We start from the raw sequence: 24488 nt of genomic DNA on the forward strand, positions 1-24488 counted from the left end.
CTTGTGCTGTGAAAAGAGAACTTATTCTTTGTTCTGAATCAGCCACTTACTCCTCTGGGCCACAATTTTCTCATGGTAAAAATTAGAAGTTTATCATGGCAAAAATAAATGAAATGACTTTCAAGGTTCTCCCATCCCTAAATTACTAGGATTCTAAATGAGTCCTCCCCTGTGGGGCCACTGGCCACACGTGGCTCCTGAACACTTGATTCATGGCTGACAGAACTGAGATGTGCTGTAAGTAAAAAACACTCACCAGATTCTCAGTTAGTACCAAAAAACATAAAATATGTTGGATATATTGGGTTAAAAATATGATTAAGGAGAAACCAAGATGGTGGCATAGGTAAACACCGGAGTTTGCTGTCTCGCACAACCACTTCAAAAATACAACTAAAAGACAGAACGGACATCACCCAGAACCACAGGAAGGCTGGCCGAGTGGAAATCCTACAACTAGAAGGAAAGAGAAAAGCATACCGAGACTCAGAGGAGGTGCGGTGTGGAAGTAAAATACTAAGGTACAGAGGCGCACACGGAGTGGGCTGGTGGCTGAGGGCACGGTTGTCTTTTTCAATCGGGAGGGAGTCTCAGGCTCTGAGCTCCAGTTCTGGGCCAGTCTCTGGGGACCTAGACTCATACGGGAGAAGCAGGACTGTCTGGCATCAGTCGGAACTCGAGGGCAGCTTTCTCTTGGAGGTACGTGCAGCAATTGCTGGGACACTGAGAAGCGGGGCCTCTGAAGGTAGGACTGAGAGCAGCCATAACTGCTCGCTCCATCTGCCCTATTGATCTCTTGGGACCCGTCCAGCCCAAGCCTTGCACGGAGGCATTTGCTGGATAGCCTCAGGCAGAGGCTAGATTAGCACCTCCCTAGAGCTCCAGGACAGAAGTTCTCCCACTACAGACACAGCTGATTCTCACAGCCAATTGGCCTGGAGACCAATCCCTCCCAGTGTTACTTACAACAATCAAGGCTTAACTACAACAAGACTGTGCACAAAGACTACAAGGGGAAGCACCAAGAGTGTCCTCCTCAGGTAATTGGGGAGGCTGAACCACTGGGCCCCAGAGGACACTTAGCACAGAAAACCACTTTATCAACACAAGGAAGCATAAAAAATGCAGAGACAAAGAAACAGGACACAAATGACAGAAATGGAGGAAAGCAAACTGCTGGATATAGAGTTCAAAACCACACTTTTAAGGTTTTTCAAGAATTTTCTAGAAACCGGCGATAAATGTAGTGAGGTCCTCAAGAAATCTAGTGAGACCCTCGAGGATATGAAAAAGGACCAACTAGAAATTAAGCATACACTGACTGAAATAAAGAATATTATACAGACTCCCAACAGCAGACCAGAGGATCGCACAAATCAAGTCAAAGATTTGAAATACGAAGAAGCAAAAAACACCCAACCGGAAAAGCAAAATGAAAAAAGAATCCGAAAATATGAAGATAGTGTAAGGAGCCTCTGGGACAGCTTTAAGCGTACCAACATCCGAATTATAAGGGTGCCAGAAGAAGAGAGAGAGCAAGATATTGAAAACCTATTTGAAGAAATAATGACAGAAAACTTCCCCTACCTGGTGAAAGAAATAGACTTACAAGTCCAGGAAACGCAGAGAACCCCAAACAAAAGGAATCCAAAGAGGACCACACCAAGACACATCATAATTAAAATGCCAAGAGCAAAAGACAAAGAGAGACTCTTAAAAGCAGCAAGAGAAAGAAACTCAGTTACCTACAAGGGAATACCCATACGACTGTCAGCTGATTTCTCAACAGAAACTTTGCAGGCCAGAAGGGAGTGGCAAGAAATATTCAAAGTGATGAATGCCAAGAACCTACAACCAAGATTACTTTATCCAGCAAAGCTATCATTCAGAATTGAAGGTCAGATAAAGAGCTTCACAGATAAGAAAAAGCTAAAGGAGTTCATCACCACCAAACCAGTATTATATGAAATGCTGAAAGGTATCCTTTAAGAAGAGGAAGAAGAAGAAAAAGGTAAAGATACAAATTATGAACAACAAATACACATCTATCAACAAGTGAATCTAAGAATCAAGTGAATAAATAATCTGATGTACAGAATGAACTGGTGATTATAATAGAATCAGGGGCATAGAAAGGGAATGGACTGACTATTCTTGGCGGGGAAAGGGTGTGAGGGATGCAGGAAGAGACTGGACAAAAATCGCGTACCTATGGATGAGGACAGTGGGAGGGGGTGAGGGCGGAGGGTGGGGTGGGAACTGGGTGGAGGGGAGTTATGGGGGGAAAAAAGAGGAACAAATGTAATAATCTGAACAATAAAGATTTAATAAAAAAAATAAAACTTTTGTTTAAAAAATGATTAAAATGAACTTCACCCATTTTTGTAGTGTGGTTATAGAAAACGTATAACTGCATTTGCATTATTAACATTGGACAGCAGCACTCTGCACCTTCAAAACAAAGGGATCAAAACCTATCTTTAAGGACTTTAAACTTTTAACAGTGAGTGTTTCAATATTGTGGCCCTTATGCCTCTCAAAGTCAAGTTAAAACACTTATCTACCCAAAATGAATAAACCTTGCATGCACAGATATTTATCACCAAGTTCCTCTTGAGGTTGCTTTCTCTCCAGGTCCTGTGAGAGTCCTATGATTACAACACTCAACGGTCAGCCCCTATGGTTTTGCCTCAAGTAGATCATAACAGATCATCAGGAAATACACCAAAATGTTAAGAATGATTATTTCTGGGTAATGGGGTACTGAGTGATTTTTGAATTTTTAAAATTCGTTTCTTCATCTTTCAATCTTTTAACAATGAAGACCATTATGCTTCTTCATTAGAAAAGTGCATATCTTTGAATTTCAGCATGAATGGTTTATAAATTGTATAAACATGACAAATGTGTAAAAAAGAGGACACTTAAAAGGAAATACCCTAAAATACTTTAATCTGCTTTTCTATATTTCCAAACTTTCTATAGTGAATTGGTTATTTCTATCCAGGGACGAAATACACCTTATTTAAAACTTACACTATCCATCCCCCCCTTTTAACCTTCAACCTATGTTAATCTGCAGGCTGGCTTTCTCAGGACGCCTGAAGCTATCTCCACTGTATTAAAGTGATGAGTAAATACTTCAGATTTTTTGCTTCAATCTTCAATATTTTTACAACTAACATCAAACAGAACAGTATTGAGTTGAGAGTTTATGTAGGAGATGGGGAAGAAACCCCAACGGTATTTTAATATGCCACATGCACAGGGGCTTAGGTTGTACTGGGAAAATGCCCTTCTAATTGGGTGTCATTTACATCTGAGTCCTGTGGCAGCAGGGGAGAGCACCTTCCTGTGTGCAGTCCAGACCAGTACACACACACACACACACACACACACACACACGCACACACAGGCGCGAGGGGGGTTGTGCCCTATCTCAGTCCCACTGAGCATCCCCAACAGCTGCTTTTCTCACCTGCCCTCCATTCTTGAGGCCAGACCCGCCGCCCTACCTGCTGCAGAGCTGGCATCAGTGTGCGGGCGGGCAGAACAGAGCCAGGTGTGCTGTCTGCCCTGCTGGATCTGGAAAGAGCTGGGCTTCTACAGGCCTATCAGGTATAATTGTTTAACCTGGCAATATTTTTGGTCTTCCTGAGGGAATGTTTTTTTTCCCAGCTCCTACAAGGCAACAGTTCTCTTGAATATGGCACTATTGAGCACAGAACTTACTGTTAGTAGAAAAGATAACTTCTCCCTCCTGCGGGGTGGGGTCTGTATCCTGGACCACCTGCAAGGCTCCCACAGTCCGAACAGCAGGGTCCAAAGTGACTGAACTTTCATTTACAGTCGTGTCGCTTGCACCTGTGATCTGGTTGGTTGGTGGGCCTCCCAGAGATCCCTCGTAGTCGGTGGGCAAGTCGTCCATGCAGTCGGCGTTGGGCTGACAGGAGCAGAAAAGAATCTGTTCTCAGTGTGTGTCAACAAGTTAGAGGCAAAATGTCTGCAGCCTAGATATTTTGTCCTGATGGAAAACCAAGTTCTTTACTGCTTTCTTCCTGAACCATTTTATTTTAAAAATGTCCACATGTAATCAACAGAAAAACATTTTCCAAAATTTCCTTGCCAAAGATTCCATTTTGATCTACATACAAGGTTTTAATCCCAGGAGTAGCAATATAATTACATTAAGACCCATGCATTATTTGCAAATACTGATGACATGAGAGGGGGATAGAATTGTGAATTATTCAACACACACACACACACACACACACACACACACACACTACAAGGTGAGGCTATTTTTTGTTGTTAGACATAATCCAAAAACCTGCTATTGAAAAAAAGCCCTATTTATTTAACATGCAATGAGCTAAATGAAAATCTTAGAATCATGACACTAGCGTAAGACCATGGAGTGTAACTACCCATCATTGCAGGACTCTTCCCCCAATATCCACTTGTACAACGTAGAAACGGGAGCTCTCTGCTTTGCAAGGCAGCCTGCGTTGCTCAGCTTTGCTAGGCTATTCCACTATTGGGGAATGTGGCAAATTTTACTCGTTGGTTTTAGTTCTGCTGTTTAAAGTGATATTGAATATATTTATATCTCTTTCACAAGCAGCTTTTAAAATGACTTTCAATTGCTACACATTCACCCAAACTCATAAGAAAGGTGGTGTTGGAGAAAGATGATCTTGAGAAATACTAAGATAGCTATTAATTATTATTACTTTTGCTCTGTTCTGAACATCAATATTGTCTTGAGTGATGATAATTAAGTGGTTTTGCACCCCTAATGGATAAAGAACAAGGTGTGCAGGTGGGAATTCTGGGTTGACAATGATTATGTTGTGTTAGAAGTTCATTAAAAGAGAAAATCTATAGCTCATGGACTCATTGGGAGCAAAAAGCAAAAAACTCAAAGTGCTGGACTCTTGTCCTAGTTTTCTGCTATTAAATTACTCTTCTGACCACCAACCTGTGTTTCCAGCAGCTGGAAATCTCCATCACTCCACAAAACCCTCAAATTCAGCCCATTCCTTTTTTTTTCTGTATTCTCTCTCTCTATTTTTGCTTCTTTGTCTCTGTTGGAAGTGAATCAAGTCATTGAAACTCAAGTTGTTGAAAGTCAATTCACTGATGACTGAACTGCCAAACTCACTGATTGAGACACTGATCATGAGCAATTATGCTACGAACATTTCTCATCCTATTACTGGTCTCCTAATCTCTCTATAGTTTCCTCCCAGTACATCTCATTCTCCACTTTCTCACCAGAGCACTCTTTTTAAAAAACACAGATATGATTCTTCTTTTCTCCTAAAGAATTCATTACAATCTTAGTGTGGCAACACAGGCACCCTATAGCAGTGATGGCGAACCTATGACACCTCTGACACGCGAACTCATTTTTTTGGTTGATTTTTCTTTGTTAAATGGCATTTAGATATATAAAATAAATATCAAAAATATAAGTCTTTGTTTTACTATGGTTGCAAATATAAAAAAATTTCTATATGTGACACGGCACCAGAGTTAAGTTAGGGTTTTTCAAAATGCTGACATGCCGAGCTCAAAAGGTTCGCCATCACTGCCCTATAGCCTCGGCTAGCCTACTCTTCTGGCCTCACCTCCAGCCTTTGGAAACACACTGAACAACATATATTCCCTATCTCAGAGCTTAGCTAATGCTGTTCCTCCACTCAGGGTGACATCTGCCCTAATCATCCGGCTCCCCTTTTCTATTCCAAGATCTCAAACTAACCCTCCTGGGGTACTCCTAATCACCCCTCAATTCCAAGTCCAAATGTCACCTTTTCTAAGTAGTGTTCCCTCCCAGGTAGCCATCCTCAGTACTATAACACCTTATTCTTACTTCTCCCACACTGTTATGGGTCATTGCACTTTCTTACTCTACTAGTCTGCCTTCTTAAAATTCCAGTTTTATTAAGATATAGTTAACATGTAATACTGCATTGTAATATTGTATTAATTTAAGGTGTACATGTAATGATTTGGTAAATGTATGTATTGCCAAATGAGCACCACAATCAGTTTCATTAACATCTATCATCTCACCTAGTTACACTTTTTCTTGTGATGAGAACTTTTAAGAGCTACTGTCTTAGCAACTTTCAAATATACAAAACAGTATTGTCAACTAAAGTCACCATATTATACACCCTCAGAACTTATTTATCTTATAATTGGATGTTTGTACCTTTTAACCACCTTCACACATTTTGTCCTCCCTCCACCACCTGCCTCTGGCAACCACCTGTCTGTTCTCTGTTTCTATGAGTTCAGTTTTGTGGATTCCACATATAAGTGAGACACAAGCCTTTTAAAGTAACTCAACTACATTATATTGCTCTTGAATCACCTAGTGCCTGACAATTAGTAAGTGGTCAGAAAATGTCGGTTTGAAAATTTTATCCGAGTCTCAGTTTACTGCTCTGAAAACTTGGGAACATTAGAATCTGCCCTACATTGAGAGGATTTGAGAAAATATTTTAAAAACTGACAAGTTCTGTTCAAAGGTAAGGTACACTATTGAAGGGTAGCAGAAAATGCCACCCCTCCATATGTTGGCATAAGGATTATTTTGAACTGAAATAATTGAGAAGCACATGAAGACAAGCTCTCTGTCCTTCTTCTATGTGCATAAAAGCAGGACATGCATTTGTAAGTGTGTGCCCCCTCTGTATCAGGAAGGTAAGAACATTCTTGTCACCAGTGATTGGGAATTGACTCTGAAATGGATCTGCACAAACAAACCTTACGAACATGACCTTATCTGCCCTTAGTTTCCCCAAGATATTTACCTCCTCACAATCTGCTGTTCTAGAAACCCAAAGTTCTTTTCCTTTGTCTTGCTGCTTCTCTAAAATTTCATTGCTCTTTTTTTGAAGATGCCATATAAGCTCAACTTCTAAGCACCTTTTTGAGTTACTCATCACTCAGCATTCCCATGTGTAGGTGTGGTGCATGTGTTAATAAATGTTGGCTTGATTTTCTCTTGTTAATCTTTTATGAGTCTAATTTACAGGGCCCCAGCAGGAGAACCTAGAAAGGTAGGAGGAAAAATAATTTCTTCCCCTCCCTAATACCATGTAAAGATGCTTCTAAGCAAAACCCATTGTGTGGGGTATTGGGGAGGAAAAGGTTTCTCAGTGAGGATAGTGTGCGGTTGTTCTTCAGCCATAAGCATCTGAATGCAATCATATATGTGATAACAACTGACATGTTTTTCAAAATGTTGTGTTTGCTTGTCGATATTGTTCCTTTATTTATTTTCTTTATTTAAAAACACACTTGATCAATTTTGATGCAGGGTGTTTGCCTTTACTTTGTGGACTAGTAAGAACAGTGTTACATCTTTAATAGAAGAAGGAGAGGAAAGAGAAGGATGGAATTAGCTCACTGAGACCGAGTGCTAGCAGGCATAAATAATTTGGGTTAGATATAATATTAAATACATCAGCCTTACTAACTCTCAGATTATATCTGCTCTAAATGGTTCATCAAATAGCAGGTTTTGAAAAGAAACCTAATTTATAATCGTCTAAGAGGAATTATCATCGTAATGTTTAGTAAAAGATGTCAAATATCATCTGAAAGTGAACAAGGTATAGGTATTCAAATTCAGGTTAGCACGGGGAAACTCCTCAAGTCAACCAACTGCCAAATAGTCAGGGATTCGTGAATATACCAGCTACACTGTCTTTGCCATCAAACAGTCATCCTATCCACACCTGGATAACAGTGATGGGAGAAGGTGCTTGCTGGGATATGAAAAGCCCAGTTTATATGGTACATTATAGGCATATTCACTGAAACCTGTGTTCTTTCATCTTACAGGACACCTAGACCTAACTGAACAGAAAGGGGACTGAAGCACCGTAATGTAGATAAAGAGTTGAAAACACTTCTGACAATAAAGGACCCCCCCTCCCCCACTCTTCTCATCATTCAGTTCAGTATTCTGTTTCTCCTGGTAAAATATAATGAAAAAATATGCCCATCGTAATGGGAATTTCATGAGCCCTGAGCTGTGCTTTTATTCTTTAGTTCATTTTAGAGAAATCCACTTACAAAATGAAAATGTTTCCAGCTCTTAGCTTTCAAGTTATATTTACACCAGGTCCTCGGGTTACGTCGGAGATCCGTTCCTACGGCGCGACATAATGCGATTTTCGCCGTAAGTCGGAACCCACCTACATAAGCACCTACGTCACTCACATGAAGCACACACACAGCAGTAAGGAAGTGAAACAGTAAAAAAAATTTAAAAGAAAGATAACAATTCCTGACCTTTACTTGTGGAAAATAAATAATAAGAAACATAAAGCATATATGTACATACGTCGAAATGACGGAACTTTTTTTTTTTAATAAATAAATGGGAGATGGTGATGTAACCACGAAACGACATACGTCAAGTCCGACATAACCCAAGGACTGTCTGTATTTGCCTTCTTTAGCACAGGCAGCCACAAGGATACTCAGTTAAAAACAACAGAAACAAAAACAAACCAAAAAACCCTGCCATCTGTATTTGGACTAGCTAGCTGATCAGGATTACAACCAAGTCGTTGGTGGGTGGACATTGATCAAAGAGGGATCAGGGTGAATTTCATAAATTATGATTCTGTGACCAGCAGCCTTCAGACTCAGAAGGGCTATGTGCCACAGACATTTACTGAACAATTAGCATATGTAAGGGATACAGAGATGGAGGACCAACAAGCACCGATTACCAGAGAGTGACAGGCACTTTTTAATTTTCCTTGATTGAGAAGAAATGGAGTATAGGAGTTTAGGAAGATCGTAAAGCAATTGCATAAGCTGTATAAAAAGGATTTTCAGTTAGCTATAGGAAGTGTGTTCTAGCTAAGAAGGTTATGAGTTTGGCCAATGACATGGAAAGTTCTAAGAATGGAGTAAAAATTTCATCTCTTTGGCATAATTTAGGCATGGTGCTACTCAGTGATGGAGGATAGAGTGGAAACAACCACCAAAATTTTCCCCAGATCCAGACTTCAGTATCAACCACCAGGACAAAAACAGAGAAGTCTCAGGAAGGCACGGGGGCAGGGCGAGGGGGGAGTCATATGCCTCTGTGCTGCTGAGAAGTAGCGTAATCCACGTGCCTTCCTCATGGAGGATGTTCTGTTCTCTGGGGCGAGCTTGGATGGGTGTCACGTTCCTGTTCGCCTGGCCTTTAAGAATCCTTGGCAAAACCCAAAAGATGCTACCAATGTTTATTTTTCCAGAAGCTAAGCATGCTAAGTAAAATCCTACTCCCGTATAAAGCCTGGCCAGAAGGCCCACCTGCTAAAAGTCACAATGCTAAACGTTTTGTTAATAAGCCAAATGGCCACCCAATACTTCTCTTTTAAAAACAATGAATAGCTGTATTCTCCACTCATTTACAAGTAGCATCTGGAGAAGTTGAACCTCCCCAGGAAAAGTCTGGAGTCAAAGTTATTTAGTACAAAATTTGGCTTCATGGTTCTGAAGAAGGAGTATTGGAATCGACCCTTAGGAGCTCTGAAAGTATCCTGAGCAATAGGAGCGAGGTCAAGTGATGTGACGCTCTCTAATTGTGAGTACGTATTCTTTTTTTAAAAAAATATATTTTATTGACTTTTTACAGAGAGGAAGGGAGAGGAATAGAGAGTTAGAAACATCGATGAGAGAGAAACATCGATCAGCTGCCTCCTGCACACCCTCTTACTGGGGATGTGCCTGCAACCAAGGTACATGCCCTTGACCGGAATCGAACCTGAGACCTTTCAGTCTGCTGGCCGACGCTCTATCCACTGAGCCAAACCAGTCAGGGCGTGAGTATGGATTCTAAAGGTGTCAGAGACCAAAGACACACGTACACACATGCAAGCACACATATACATACATTCCCCCCTCCCTTGTAAGAACCAGTTACGGCCAGGAGTGTTTAAAGTGCAAGCATTGAGATGAATTTCTAAGTCACCAGCATCTGGTAGAGATGCTGGGTGTTAACTAATGTTTCATGGTCACAGTAATTGATTTTCACCTTGACTACATTATGCATTTACAACCCTGGTCTGAGAATTTAATGCATCGCCTTTCAAAATCTAATTCAAAGATACAGTCACACCAGCTGATTTGTTTCTGGTGCATCCACCGTGAAAATCGGCACTCAGCTGGCACAGAGGCAGCTGGTCCAGGGGAGAAACTTCAGCCAATGCACAGCCTCCTAAGGCCTCAGGTGTGCCCTCTCCCGCAGAGTCCCTCTGATAGTCCTAAATAATGAGCCATCGGCATGAAAGAAAACCTTTGATATCTGACCTGCTCCTTCCTCCTCCAGTGACATCTTGGGACCATTAACATTCTCTTTGTTCTCTGCCATTACTGAGGAGTGACAACAGGGAGGTTGCAGTACCGTGCAGGGGACGGGGAGGCAGGTTTCTGCATCCTGCTTGTCTAGCTCCTTCTAGCCAGTGCCTGTGTTTTTCTGACATCTCTCTGTGCAGCCCTCAGATTGGGTGGCCTGGCTGGCTTCCTGCCCTCACATGGCAGCTGCTGTCTCACCAACCACCAGTCTGTGGGCTTCACTTGCCATGGGCCTGGGAAAGTCTTACCCTGGAGTGTCAAGCCAGCCAGCTGGTGGGATTCTCTTTGCACTGGCAGAGATTTGATTTTATACAACTGGTAACGGAGGCACCAGCTGGAGGGTCACACTAGAATGAAGTGGTTCTGGCTCTGGTGTCCTGCTCGCTCAAAGTCTCCACAGATCTGAGTTCAGCAGCGGCTCTGAGCCAGGGTCCCAGCAGCTGTTCTCCCCGCCCAGTGTTGGGAAGAGCTCGTTTTCTCTGAAAGCTAGGGGCCTGGGGCACGATCAGACAATGTGGCCTGCAGACCTCTGTGATGACAGCGCAGGGGCCATGACACAAGAGGAAATCAATACACAACTGGCCCATGGGGCGTCTGCTCATGTCCCGCCTGCATCTACTCACTGCAGCCTGGAGGAGAAACTGCACAAGCAGCACCTGGACTCGCAGACACAGACAATGGACATGGGGAGAAGGTCAAGTGTTCTCAGACATGGGCATTCCCTTCGGGCCTCATCCGATGATGCCCAGGCTGTGGGGTTGAGGGGACAGAAAAAAGCCAGGTGTGACGTGTTCTCCCTGCTCCGGGGGTAATGCAGAAAGACAGACATGACGAGGCTGTAGGCTGTGCTGTGCTTACCGGGATCCCTAGGGCTTTAAGAATGTTCATCTTGCACATGGGGCAGGTGCGATGGTCTAGGAGCCAGGGGTCAACACAGGACTTGTGGAAAAGATGCCTGCAATGAGAACCATACAGCTTAGAGCGGTGGCAACTGCAGAGACTCCCTAGTCCAGTAGGGCCCAGATGCTTCTCCAAAGTCACTCAGCTGCTCAGTGGCAGAGCCAAGACTCGAACCTCCGTCTCCTAACACCTGGACCAATGTGTGCCCTGTCATCCCCTACGGCGGTGCAAACTCTGTCTGGATCCCAGGAGTGTCTTACAGGCCTCCAAGTTTCAGAAAGTGTAGAAACAGAGAGAAGCTTCTCTCTCTTAATAGAAACATGTTTACTGGAAAGAACACAAGGGGGGAAACTCAAACTGGCCTTTCAGGGTAACCTGATAGATACTACGTTTGCAGAATTCCAGAATTTCTTTTCCCACGGTCGGAAGACAACTGCAAAATAAAGGCTCCTTTCCATTAATAATTGGGGGTCTGACATAAAGGGCAGAGGAGATCCCGGAAGCATTTAACAACACAAATGACCTTTTTAGTTAAGGCTGCCGGTTGTCAAGTCAGAAGCCAGAGTGAAAGGGGCGGTAACCTTTCCTGTTTGGACAGCTGACATTTGTGCTCAACTCCACTCCATCCCTGGGTGCCAGGCTCTCTGAGCTTTCATCTGGGGGCAGGCTAAGGGGGCGTTTGGTAGATGTGGGAGGGCGCCTAACTGAACTGCCTCTCCGCTTGGCTCTCGGAGTCACTCTGTCAGACACTGTTGGAGTCAGGAGCTCGTTTTCTCACTCACAAGATCCAGATCACGGGCAGAAGCAGTCAGAAGTGCCTGCCTGGGGCAAGAAGAGAGAGAACTGTCTGTCTTAAGGGTGAGGGCTTTCTTAGGACATTGCCTCCATGCCTGACCCTCTCTCCTCAGGGGTGCCCTAAACCTGGAGTACTCCCACTCTCTCTTCTCATCTCTCATTCTAACAGTTCTCACAATGTTCTTTGTGTTAGACGGCTTTAGGCCAAGTGCTTAAAAAGTCCTCCCTGCCTCAAATTAGAGAATTGTGCAGGAAAGGGCTGCCTTTTAAATGGAACTTGGGAAGTAGCCATGTGCCAAGGATGAGATTAGCTGTATAGAGGATGTCTTCAGATTGGTGATTAGAAAAAAGGAGAGTGACAACTTGGATGTGTCATTGTGTTTGCAGATTACTGTTTAGAATGCCCTGCAGATTCGCTGCTTAGGAGGCATGTATCTCATTCATTCATTCTCTCACCCACGCCTTCGTCCAACAAGTAGTGTCTGCCAAGAACTGTGCTCATCACTGGGAGTTGGCATGATAGAGATTTGGCCCCTTCCCTTAGGGCAGTGATGGCGAACCTATGACAATCATTTTTTGGTTGATTTTTCTTTGTTAAATGGCATTTAAATATATAAAATAAATGTCAAAAATATAAATCTTTGTTTTACTATGGTTGCCAATATCAAAAAATTTCTATATGTCACATGGCACCAGAGTTAAGTTAGGATTTTTCAAAATGCTGACACGCCGAGCTCAAAAGGTTCGGCATCACTGCCTTAGGGAATATAACAGGAGAGGCAGACATTAATAAAATAATAATATAAAATAAACTGCTTAATGGCACCAGTGGTAAGTGCCATATTAGAAGAACAGGATTTATAACAAGGAGAGTTTCCTGATGAAGTGCCAAAGCTAAGACTGGAGGGCTGCATAGACATCCACGTGAAGGGGAGGGGAGAGGAAGGAGGACATTCCAAGCAGAACCGCTGGCTGGACAAAAGCCCTGAGCTGATCACTGAAAGAAGTGGTCCCAGCACAGCGAGGGCGGGGCTGAGGCTGGAGAGAGTCCTGCCAGCACAACTTCTCCCCAAGATGTACCTCTCTCCCCACATTCAGGCTCCACCTTCAGGAAACAAGTTCCTAATCTGACTTTGCTCACCACCTGGTGTTCCTCCTGGGAACCACGTCAAACATTCTGGCCCCTTTGACTGGCCCTGGGAGGCAGGCTCTGCTGTGTCTCCTGAACACAGACTGGAGTGGGAATGAGGGCAGGCCCCCTCATTAGCTGTTGTAGCTTAAAGAAGTCACTTAATATCTCCAAGTCTCATCTGCCTCATCTGTAAGATGAAGATCTACTACTCACATGGAGAAGCCTTCCCTGAGTATCCAGTTCACCGAAGCGAGTACTTCCTCCCTAACACTCTGAGTGATTTCTTTCCATGCACTGGTCTTACAGCTTCTGTGATGGTTAGGGTTAGTGCTATGTGTCAACTGGGCCAGGCTATTCAACCATACACTAATCTAAGATATTCTGTAACTATGATTAATATGTATAATCAGTTGACTTTAAATAAAGGAGATTATCCCAAACAATCTAGGTGGGCCTATTCTAATCTGTTGAAAAGTTTTAAGAGCAAACCCTTTTTAAGAGAAGACATTCTGGCTGAAGGAGGCATAATTAATGGCTGCTCAGTTTTCAGCCTGTAGGCCTGCGCTGCAGATTTCAGACTTGCCAGCCCCTACAATCACATAAGCCAACTCCTTAAAAATATATAGTGGGATATAATGTTTAGCATCCTGACTGATGCATCCCCCAATGAGATTACCTCCATGAGAGTAAAACCCCTCTTTGCCTGATTGACTGTTGTATCCCAGCATTGAGAATAGTTCCTGGCACACAGACAAGAAATACTTGCTGCATTAGTGGGTATTTATCAAAGGCCCCGGCACTCCTCACTGCCTGCACATGGTCAGGTCACCCAGTCCCATGGACCCACTCTTCCTAAAAATCTTTCACATTCATTGCTTTGCTTTTCTCAGAGCTGTTCCGTCATTCACAATCTCATGACCTTTTTTTCTGTATTATTCCACTAACATCCAAACTGGTCTCCATGCCACCAGTCTTTCCCTGCTCTCTTCATCCCACTCTTCCTTGCCAGATGTATCTTTTTAAAATAAAGTATGAGTTATGTCACCCCCTTGTTCCATTCTGTTCTGTGCTAGGAGCTGGGTATGAATTTGAATAAGACAAGGTCCCTCCTTCAAGGCAGTGCTACAGCCCTTCAGTGGCTCCCTGGGAACTAAAACGCCAAGGCCATTGAGCGGTCACTCCTGGATTCATTTTCTGGCTGTTTGATCTTAGGCACATCTTAGCTCTCCAAGACTCAGACCCTCATTGGTGAAATTTTATCTTATAGGTATGGAGTTTACAAGTGGATAAGTGTGAGTGTGTGTGAGTGAGCGTGTGTGTGTGTGTGTGTGTGTGTGTGTTAGAGAGAAAGAGACAGAGGGAGAGAGAGAGAAAGAAAAGGAATAAATAATGCTCACAAAGCTTAAATCATAAGTCTTGGCCCTCCTTAATTGTAAACTACCGTTATTCTTATCAATACTACTACTGCATCTTATTTTTATTTATTTACTAGAGGCCTGATGCATGAAATTCGTGCAACGGCCTTGGCCCTCACAGCCCCGGCTTTGCCCAGAAAGTTGTCCGGACAGTCATTCTGCTGTTCGGTCTAATTAGCATATTATCTCTCTCTCTCTCTCTCTCTCTCTCTCTCTCTCTCTATATATATATATATTTAAATTCTCACCTGAGAATATTTTCCCATTGATTTTTAGAGAGAGTGGAAGAGAGAGGGAGAGACAGAGAGAAACATTGATATGAGAGAAACACAGCGATTGGTTGCCTCCTGCACACGCCCTGACCGGGCCCGGGCTGGCAAGGAGCCTGCAACTGAGGCACGTGCCCTTGACCGGATCAAACCCAGGACTGTCCAGTCCGCAGGCCAACGCTCTATTCACTGAGCCAAACCGGCTAGGGCTGCATCCTGTTTTAGATGTTATTACTCTGTACTCTACTCTTCAGAATGAACTTTCCAAGGTTGAATGCAAGTAACTCAACATTTTAAAAAAATCCCAGGAGGAACTAAGGACAAAAAAGTGCTGGAATGACTCACAGGGTGATCATGCTGATCATTAACTAATACTTCTAGCATATTTTTTGTTAACCATCAAATATGAAGACATATCCTTATAGTTGGATTGCAACCCCCACCCCCAAATGGAAAGAAAAATAGAAGTCACTTGACTAAATAAATAAACAAAAGAATAGAGGAAGGCTCTGGAATTTAGTGCAATGCACCCCCAGTTTAGTAAACATCTGCAAGGCAAAGTCAATCTCAACTTTTCCTATTTGTGCAATTCTCAGTAGAGCACTGTCCCTTCCCACGTTTTAACAAAGGCCGGGTGAGGAAATACATCAGAGGAACAAAAGGACAAGATATTCTATCTCTTAACAATCCCAACAAATTGGAAGTACAACAGGGGGTTGATCAATCTCTTCTCCTTCCTAATTCACTGAAGGGAAGCAAACGTTTAGAAAGTGTTCTTCAAACACCTCACAAAACATGTCTACAGCTGCATGATGATGCAGAGAGGATGATGAATAATAAAATCAGGTCTCACAGTTTTAGCAGCACTGAACACCCAGTTTGACCCATTTCGCCATCTATTGATTCTTGTTTTCTCTTGTCCTTTCACCTGTATGTATAAATCCCACCCCAATTGAATGACAATTTTTTTCTCCACGTGGAGGAGGAAGGGCTGCTCTGGCCGTTCCATCTCATTCCCTTTTGCAGGCTATGAGACCCTGCCCCCTGCCATTGAGATCTGGCTTTCCTTTTGGCATCAGTGAAAGCTGTTTCATTCCCCTTGGTGAAATGGCCATCAGAGAACGTGATGATGAACTTTGTGTCGCTAAGTGATTCCCTTCCATACGGACTCATCTTTCTCTGTCCCCTCTGCAGACCGTCCTTACAGTGATCACCGTGTTGTGTTCTGGGCTCGGTGTGAATCAGGCCAGTTAAACAGGCACAGCCCCTCCTGCCATAAACTCCTTCCAACTCCTTCCGCTGTGGGGGCGACTCTGCCATTGGGCTTGGTCTGAAGTGTTTGGACCAATTATGAGACACTGCATTTCCCGGATTCCCTCTTTTTAGGTTACATAAACATTGTTTAAAAGAAAAAGAAAAAGAAGAAAAGGGGAAAAAGAGCTGTCACACAGAACCAGTAGTGACCATATTCTGGCTGTTGCTGTAAACATAATTACGTTGTTTAGGCAAGCTAAGAGGCTATGCTAGCAGGTGCGCCTGCTGGAGGGGGAAAAGAATGCACCACAGTAAATCACTGCTCACCTCTAGCACAAGCACCGCCTCTGTGAGGAAGGAGGGTGTTTTCAGGCCCATAATAACAAGCTTGGACTCACTATGGAGAAAGTGAAATCCTTAAGGCTGGGCTAGATTGAAGTTGGTGTGCATGGGGTCCTTAGACATTTGGCTTTGAGGGAGATGGGAATTTCTGAGGCAGATTTTTAGCCAAAACCATTATTTCCAGAGAGTTGAGAGCACAGCAGAGCACCCTTATGGGGCAGGGGGAGGGTGGGGCCAAGGTGTCAGAGCCACAGCCAGTGGTACAGTGGAAAGACCAGCTCAGAAGTCAGAAAACATGGCTTTGCTTTGGGCCCTGTGACCAATCTCTCTGAATTAAGTTGTTTTTTTTAAAAATTAAAATAATGAGGCATTAATGATACCTACTCTATCTATATTATAAATATAATATATATATAAAATTATATATAATTGTGATACCAATTAGCTATTATATGCAAAAGAGCTTTGTAAACAGTAGAGTGCTTTTCAAAGTTAAAAATCTATATATCTAAATAAAAGCCTAATATGCAAATTGTCCCCTCGGAAGTTCAACTGGGAGACCAAGAGTTCGATCGCTCACTATGATGTGTGCTGACCACCAGGGGGCGGCACGGAACAAAGGAAGGCCCCAGCTGGCAGGCGGGGAAGGAAGGCCCTGGCTGGCAGCCAGAAGGCTCCGATCGGCCCTGATCGCCAGCCAGGCCTAGGGACCCTACCTGTGCATGAATTTCATGCACCAGGCCTCTAGTATTTTAATAAAGAGCCACTTCTTTCAATCCATAGTATTGGATTTAAATAGCAGTAAGGAAAAACCAACATAACTTAAAAAACTAAGACAATGCATCAGATCCTCCTGCTACTAAACTGTGTTTCTTTTTTTAGCTATAGTGGACGAAATTGATCCTTGGGGAACACAAGTTCCGAGGGCACTGTTGAACCCTCCTTTCATAGCCAGTGTCACTCGCGCCTCTGGTTTCTGGCGGAGGGAGACTCCGTGCTGAAAACTTGACCCTGGTCTAATTATATCACTTGGCTGGGGCAGCAAAGCTGGTTGGCATTCCTCCCGTCTGTCTAGTTGATGAATATAACCAGGGATCAGGACGTTTGAAGCCAGAATGCCATATTTAACAAGGTTATTACAGTTCGAGACTTCTTTCCTAGGGCGGCATTTGCTCTGTTGCAGACGACAGAAAGTAACACATCAGACATCATTTATCAGCCCTGCCATCTCCTTTTCTGTGTCCTTCTTTCATCCCTGACATCCAGTGATGTACCTAATGTTTGGCTGGGTACACATACAAATCCAAAGTAATCAAAGAAAAATGATTAGAAAATACCATCAGCACACTTTGAACTTAAAATTTATGTAATTTTGACTAAGGCACAATGCGAACTATCTTTTTTTTTTTTTTAAGTTCAAAGTATAGCTTCTTTGGTACTTAAAATTTTCCCCCCATTATTTTAAATGTAGGTATAAAAATTGCTTAAATCTTAAGAAAGCTCCATGACTGTAGTGTACATAGTATTCAGATGAAGATATAGTTTCCCCAGAGACCTCTCCTCCCCCTCACCTGTCAGTACCCACTCTTTGCCATGTACCCACCATTATGGCTTCTGTCAGCATAGATGAGCTTTGTTTGTATTGAATTTCATATAAATGGGATCATAAAGTATATTCTTTTTTTTTTTTTGGCCTGGGTTTCTTTTGCTCAACATAATGTTTTCAGGTTCATATGTGCTCTAATGTATACTTACCAATATACATTGCTTTTTAATGCTGAGTGATATTCCATTGCATATATGTACCCCCAATTTGTTTATACATTTTTCTGTTGTTAGACATTTAATAAAGGTTGTTTTCCTTTTGGGCTATTATGAATAAATGTTCTATGACAACTCTTGTACAAGTCTTTCTGTGAACATAGCATTCATTTTTCCTGGGTACATAGCCAAGAGTGGAACTGCTAGGATAGATGGGTAGTATGTGTTTAACTTTAGTAGAAACTGTCAAATTTCCAAAGCAGTTGTGCCATTTTAAACTCCCCCCCACATTATATAACTTTTAACTTGGCAGCGTATGTTAAGTTATGTTCCTGAAAGTATGAGTCTTATAAATAATGGTTTTTATAAACAATGACTATTGAGTGGAATGCTTCACACCAATATAAATTTCAGATACATTTTAAAAAATGTAGTTAACCAATGTTTGTTTGTTTTTTAATTTCTTGATAGGGAAGTATAGAGAGGAAAAAATAAAAATGAACAAAGATAAAATTCATATATTTTATCTTTTTTACTGTTAATCAAAAAGCATTATCAAAACAAGGTAAAATAGTTAAAAGAGAAAACACTATTTACTGAAAATATCAAAATTTTAAAATAGTTAATATCACATTTTATCAATTCTAGGCCATCCCATTCTCCATCCCCATTTTAACATCTCTAAAATTGGCAAGCATCTTTTTTTTTTTTTATTGATTAAGGTATTACAAGCATCTTATAGACAATGAAAATTTAGATTAGATATATGAAGAGCTTGTTAGTCAACAGTAATATCTCAAAGAAATAAAAAACATGGGAATTAAAACTAGTGCTACCTTGCCTGGCTGGTATGGCTCAGTGGTTGAGCATCGGTCCATTACCCCAGGAAATCACGGTTTGATTCCAGGTCAGGGCACAAGCCCAGGTTTCAGGCTCCATCCTCAGTAGGGGTCGTGTAGAAGGCAGCCAATAGATGTTTCTCTCTCATGGAGGTTTCTCTCTATCCCTCTCCCTCTCTCTAGAATATATATATGTATATATACTAGAATATATATATGTATATATACTAGAATATATATAAGTATATATACTAGAATATATATATGTATATATACTAGAATATATATATGTATATATACTAGAATATATATAAGTATATATACTAGAATATATATGTATATATACTAGAATATATATGTATATATACTAGAATATATATATGTATATATACTAGAATACACACACACACACACACACACACACACAGAGAGGACCGGTGCACGAAATTCGTGCACTGGGGGGGGGGGGGGTGTCCCTCAGCCCAGCCTGCACCCTCTCCAATCTGGGACCCCTCAGGGGATGTCTGACTGCCAGTTTAGGCCCGATCCCACAGGGCCTGGCAGTTGGACATCCCTCTCACTATCCAGGACTGCTGGCTTCCAACTGCTCGCCTGCCTGCTTGCCTGATTGCCCCTAACCACTTCTGCCTGCCAGTCTGATTGCCCCCTAACCACTCCCCTGCCAGCCTGATCAACGCCTAACTGCTCCCCTGCCAGCCCGATTGCCCCCAACTGCCCTCCCCTGCAGGCCCGGTCACCCCTAACTGCCCTCCCCTGCTGGCCTGGTCACCCCCAACTGCCCTCCCCTGCCAGCCTGGTTCCCCCAACTGCCCTCCCTTGCAGGCCTGGTCCCCCCAACTGCTCTCCCCTGCCAGCCTGATTGCCCACACCTGCCCTCCCCTGCTAGCCATCTGTGGTGGCCATCTTGTGACCACATGGGGGAGGCCATCCTATGTGAGGGCATGATGGTCAATTTGCATATCACCTCTTTATTATATAGGATATGCCTTTGGTTCTGAATGTCCATGGCAGTTCCTTAAAATAAAAAGAAAAAGAACTAGTGTTACCTTCATATTTGCCTATCAAATGAGAAGGATGTTTAAAATGGTTCTAGTTCAAGGTTCCAAAGTGACACTAATATAAGCATTCTCACACCCATTCAGTAGAGTGTAAACTGATACTATCTTTCAGGAAAGCAGTTGGACAAAACTTATGAAGGTCCTTTAAAATCATTTTTGACCCAGTAAGTTCACTTTTAGCAATGTAACCTAAGGGATATATACATAGGAAAATATATAAAAACAATTAAGGTAATGACGTTATAATGATGAAAACTGGAAGCAATTTAAATGCTGAACAATAGGAAGGCAGTTAACTGAACTCCAATAATGGGCTACTCTGCAACCACTAAGATATTTTTTTTTTTTTTAATATATTTTATTGATTTTTTACAGAGAGGAAGGGAGAGAGATAGAGAGTCAGAAACATCGATGAGAGAGAAACATCGACCAGCTGCCTCCTGCACATCTGGAGATGTGCCCGCAACCCAGGTACATGCCCCTGACCGGAATCGAACCTGGGACCTTTCAGTCCACAGGCCAACGCTCTATCCACTGAGCCAAACCGGTTTCGGCCACTAAGATATTTTAAAACAATTTCTAATTATAGAAAATGCTTACTTTTTAAAAAATATATTTTTATTGATTTTAGAGAGGAAGGGAGAGAGAAAGAGAGATAGAAACATCAATGATGAGAGAGAATCATTGATTGGCTGCCTTCTGCACACCCCCGCGCTGGGGACTGAGCCGGCAACCCCAGGCATGTGCCCTGACCTGGAATCGAACTGTGACCTCCTGGTTCATAGGTCTCGATGCTCAACCACTAAGCCATGCCAGCTGGGCGAAAATGCTTACTTTTTAATGTTAAATAAGAAAGTAGAATAAAAATTGTGTTAATGTTCTGACTCTACAATGTTTAACAAATGCATGGTATATATTTAACAACATACAATGTATAACAACATATATGGTATTTACATGTGTGCATTATAAAAAATGAAATAGACCAATATGAATAATTTCTTTCTCAGTGGTGAGATTATTTTATTTTTTGTTTACATCTTTATATTTTCTCTATGTTCAAAATGTATTAGCCATGAAACCCTGAAAGTTATTTCAAAAATCACCTCTCTATATAAACAGAATGTCCAATAATCTAACTTGCATAACATGGGCTTGAAAGCCTGAGTCAAACCTTATGAAAACCAGCCAACATTTATCACTGTTTTCAAAAAAAGGAACTTGGAAAAAAACCTGTTCCTAATCAAGATATGTCACAGGCACGCAGGGTGAAGTCAGGACAGACCATTTCTGTCCGGCTAGAAAGCGCTCCTTTATTTTCCACTTCACGAGTTATAGGACTCATCGTTGGCATCCTGATCACATTTCAGCATTTTGTAAATTTCTTTTACTCATAAAGAGGTTGGAATTTTCTCCCCACAAAGACATTCAGTTCATTTGACTCATCTAAAAATCAGACTGGTCCCTGGGGAAAACAGCTTCAGGGGCTAGTGTTTATTTTTAGTGCTTTCAGTAAAACTTGATTGTGATGCTTTGAATTGTCCAATGTTAAAATGATGCCCATTTTTACATCAGATTATAATCCTTCTTTATGTCATGTTCTTTATAATCAGAGGTTCTCAACCTGTGGGTCACGACCCCTTTGGGGGTCAAACGACCCTTTCACAGGGGTCGCCTAAGACCATCGGAAAACACATACATAATTACATATTGTTTTTGTGATGAATCACTATGCTTTAATTATGTTCAATTTGTAACAATGAAAATACATCCTGCATATCAGATATTTACATTACGATTCATAACAGTAGCAAAATTACAGTTATGAAGTAGCAACGAAAATAATTTTATGGTTGGGGGTCACCACAACATGAGGAACTGTATTAAAGGGTAGCGGCATTAGGAAGGTTGAGAACCACTGTTTATAATGATCGTGCCACGTCTGGCAAGGAGAGTCTCTTGTCCCCCGCCCCCAAAAAGGGAAGTTTCCAGATAAATATCAGCATCCAACTGAGAAGTCACCTTGGGTTATCATGAAGGGATCCAAGACATGGATCCCACTTCAGAGTTTCAGGCGAGGCAGGTGAGGCTACGGACTGCCCAGGTGGATTTGTTGGAAGCACCCATGAGAACAAGGAAATGCTCCGGGACACACTGAACAAACAGCCTTTCAGGGGGGCCCATCGGACGCCAGCCACTCACTGGTGGGCTGCTGTGCGCTCACCTGCATTAGCTCAGCACATCTCATTAACTTGATTTTAACGAGGCTGGGCCTTGGCAGGCAAGCCTGGAAGTCTTACCATACCTGCTTGTTCAGAAAGTTCTACAAATGGATCCCTTTACTGTTTGCCCTGTCCTCTCTACTAGATGTCTCCCAGAGCTGCTTCTCTGGGGGAAGAAAATGTCACCTGTGTTTGGGGACAGGAGTTACTGGGTGCTTGCATTTGAGGAGTCAATTAATAATCAGGCTCATGTTAAAAATATATGCCAGTCACATCAACCGAAAAAGAAAAGTAGCTGGCCATCTGGTTAGATGGACAGGGATGATTTGTGAATGTCTTTGTCAATTGTAGACACATGGTAGCCAACAGACCTTCAAAGAAACTAGAAGACCAAAACTGGGCTTTGTCCTCAAAAAATTTCTCTTCCAAGTCTTCAGGCCTATCACTTTTAGGTGCTATCTGACTCAGATATTGAGATGTCATTAGGAATTCCTGTGCCAGTTAGGGTATCTATGACCCCAATTGGCACCTACAAGCTTCATTTGTCCTTTCACGGTTAATTTATACTGCAATTTAATGGTAACCACTTATTCTGTTTTTGCTTTTTAGTCTGGCATATTACTGTGTTTAAATCTCTATTTCATCTCTTACAGCAGGAATCCTGTTCAGATCTTTGTAAAATGTAGGCTTAAGTTTCAAAGAAAAAAACCAACGGTATTATATCTTGCATGTCCTGAATTACTAGGAGAGCTCTTAAACGGATACAACTGAAATTAAGCCTCATTCCTAAAATGGAGAGAAGAGAAAGAGGAAGGGCAGCACAGAATCGAACAATTATCTATCCAAAATGGAAGTGTGCCTCAGTGACCCAGGTGTGGGATTGTTCTGGGGCTGGATAACTCAGAAGAAAGTCGCCAAAAGATAAGCCAGAGTTGGTCCTCACGTGTTTTAAGTGATAAAGGAAATCTGTTTTAGTGCCTAAAACCTGTTTTTCTGTTATGGTTTTGAAGCAATAGTGTGCCAGCTGCTGGATTTCTTCTATTGTTTAGAATTGGAATGAAAAAAGATATGAGCAGGGTTTTTTTTTAAAAAATGTAAGTAACATTGTCTATTTATTTATTTAATCCTCACCTGAGGATATGTATTTTTTTAATTTTTATTTTCTTTTTGATTAAGGTATTTATATATGTGTCCTTATCCCCAACCTCCTCCCCTTCATGCCCTCCTCCCCCTCCCTCCGTGTCTGTGTCCATTGGTTATGCTCATATGCACGCATACAAGTCCTTTGGTTGATCTCTCTGAGCATGTTTTAAACACAAACATATGCATCTACCAGTCACCAACCGATATAGGCAGCCATTTTCAACTATTCCAAAAGCGGACTCATGCTGGGTTTTTCTCTGAGTCTCTCCTGACTAGATCATTCTACATTCCCAGTGCCAATGGTTCTACTCAGGCCTCCAGCACTTTCTGCTGCAGTGTTACAATAGTCTTAAGGGAAGAGTGAAGACAGGGAATAAATAAAGTGGAGTCACTTTAACCGAGCTGCTAAGATTATTAACATTATGAAAGTTGTGGTATGAGGAAAGACTCAATTCCTGTTCTCACTATCCTGGGAACTTATACTTGTTTGGACTTTCCAGTCCTTTGTTGATGCCTGGATATACATCTGGACCTGCAGATAACTTAACACTCTAATTGCCCCCTGCAGGACTCCCATATCCAGCCACCTGATTACCCCATGCAGGGCTCACATAGACGTCCACCTGACATCCACTTTCCAGACCACTGGATGAGACCAGACCTCCTGGTTCCCAAGTTCCGGACCACCTGGTATCCATCATCCAGACCATCTAACATCTGACTAATAACCATCCTGGACCAATCCTATAGCACCAGGAATGCAGGACTGATAATTCTCAAGAATGTGCTTTTTACTCTAAGAGCATTTAACTTTTCTTTCTTCTTTGGGACACTATTTGGGTTTCTGCCTAAATCAGTGTTTCCAGAATAATTATTCTTTTAATCACAAATAAATGATTCTTGCCTTTCACTTTGGCCTTTTATTTTTAGATTAATGGTCTCTTAACTGGTCTC

General features: G+C 42.1%; 1 protein-coding gene across 1 annotated transcript in view; it reads right to left on the reverse strand.

Annotated features, from left to right (window-relative positions):
- The window catches only part of RNF150 (ring finger protein 150), a 161122-nt gene that overhangs the window by 33620 nt on the left and 103014 nt on the right, over positions 1–24488 (reverse strand). Inside the window, exons 5-6 of the mRNA XM_070415219.1 lie at positions 11242–11338; positions 3733–3943 (exon numbers count right to left, since the gene is read on the reverse strand). Coding sequence (XP_070271320.1) covers positions 3733–3943; positions 11242–11338 — 308 coding nt within the window. The remainder of the gene's footprint in view (positions 1–3732; positions 3944–11241; positions 11339–24488) is intronic.

This window comes from Myotis yumanensis, unplaced genomic scaffold (genome assembly GCF_028538775.1).
Source record: "Myotis yumanensis isolate MYYU_CA2020_CCGP unplaced genomic scaffold, mMyoYum1.0.hap1 SCAF_5, whole genome shotgun sequence".
Classification (NCBI taxonomy): Eukaryota; Metazoa; Chordata; class Mammalia; order Chiroptera; family Vespertilionidae; genus Myotis; species Myotis yumanensis.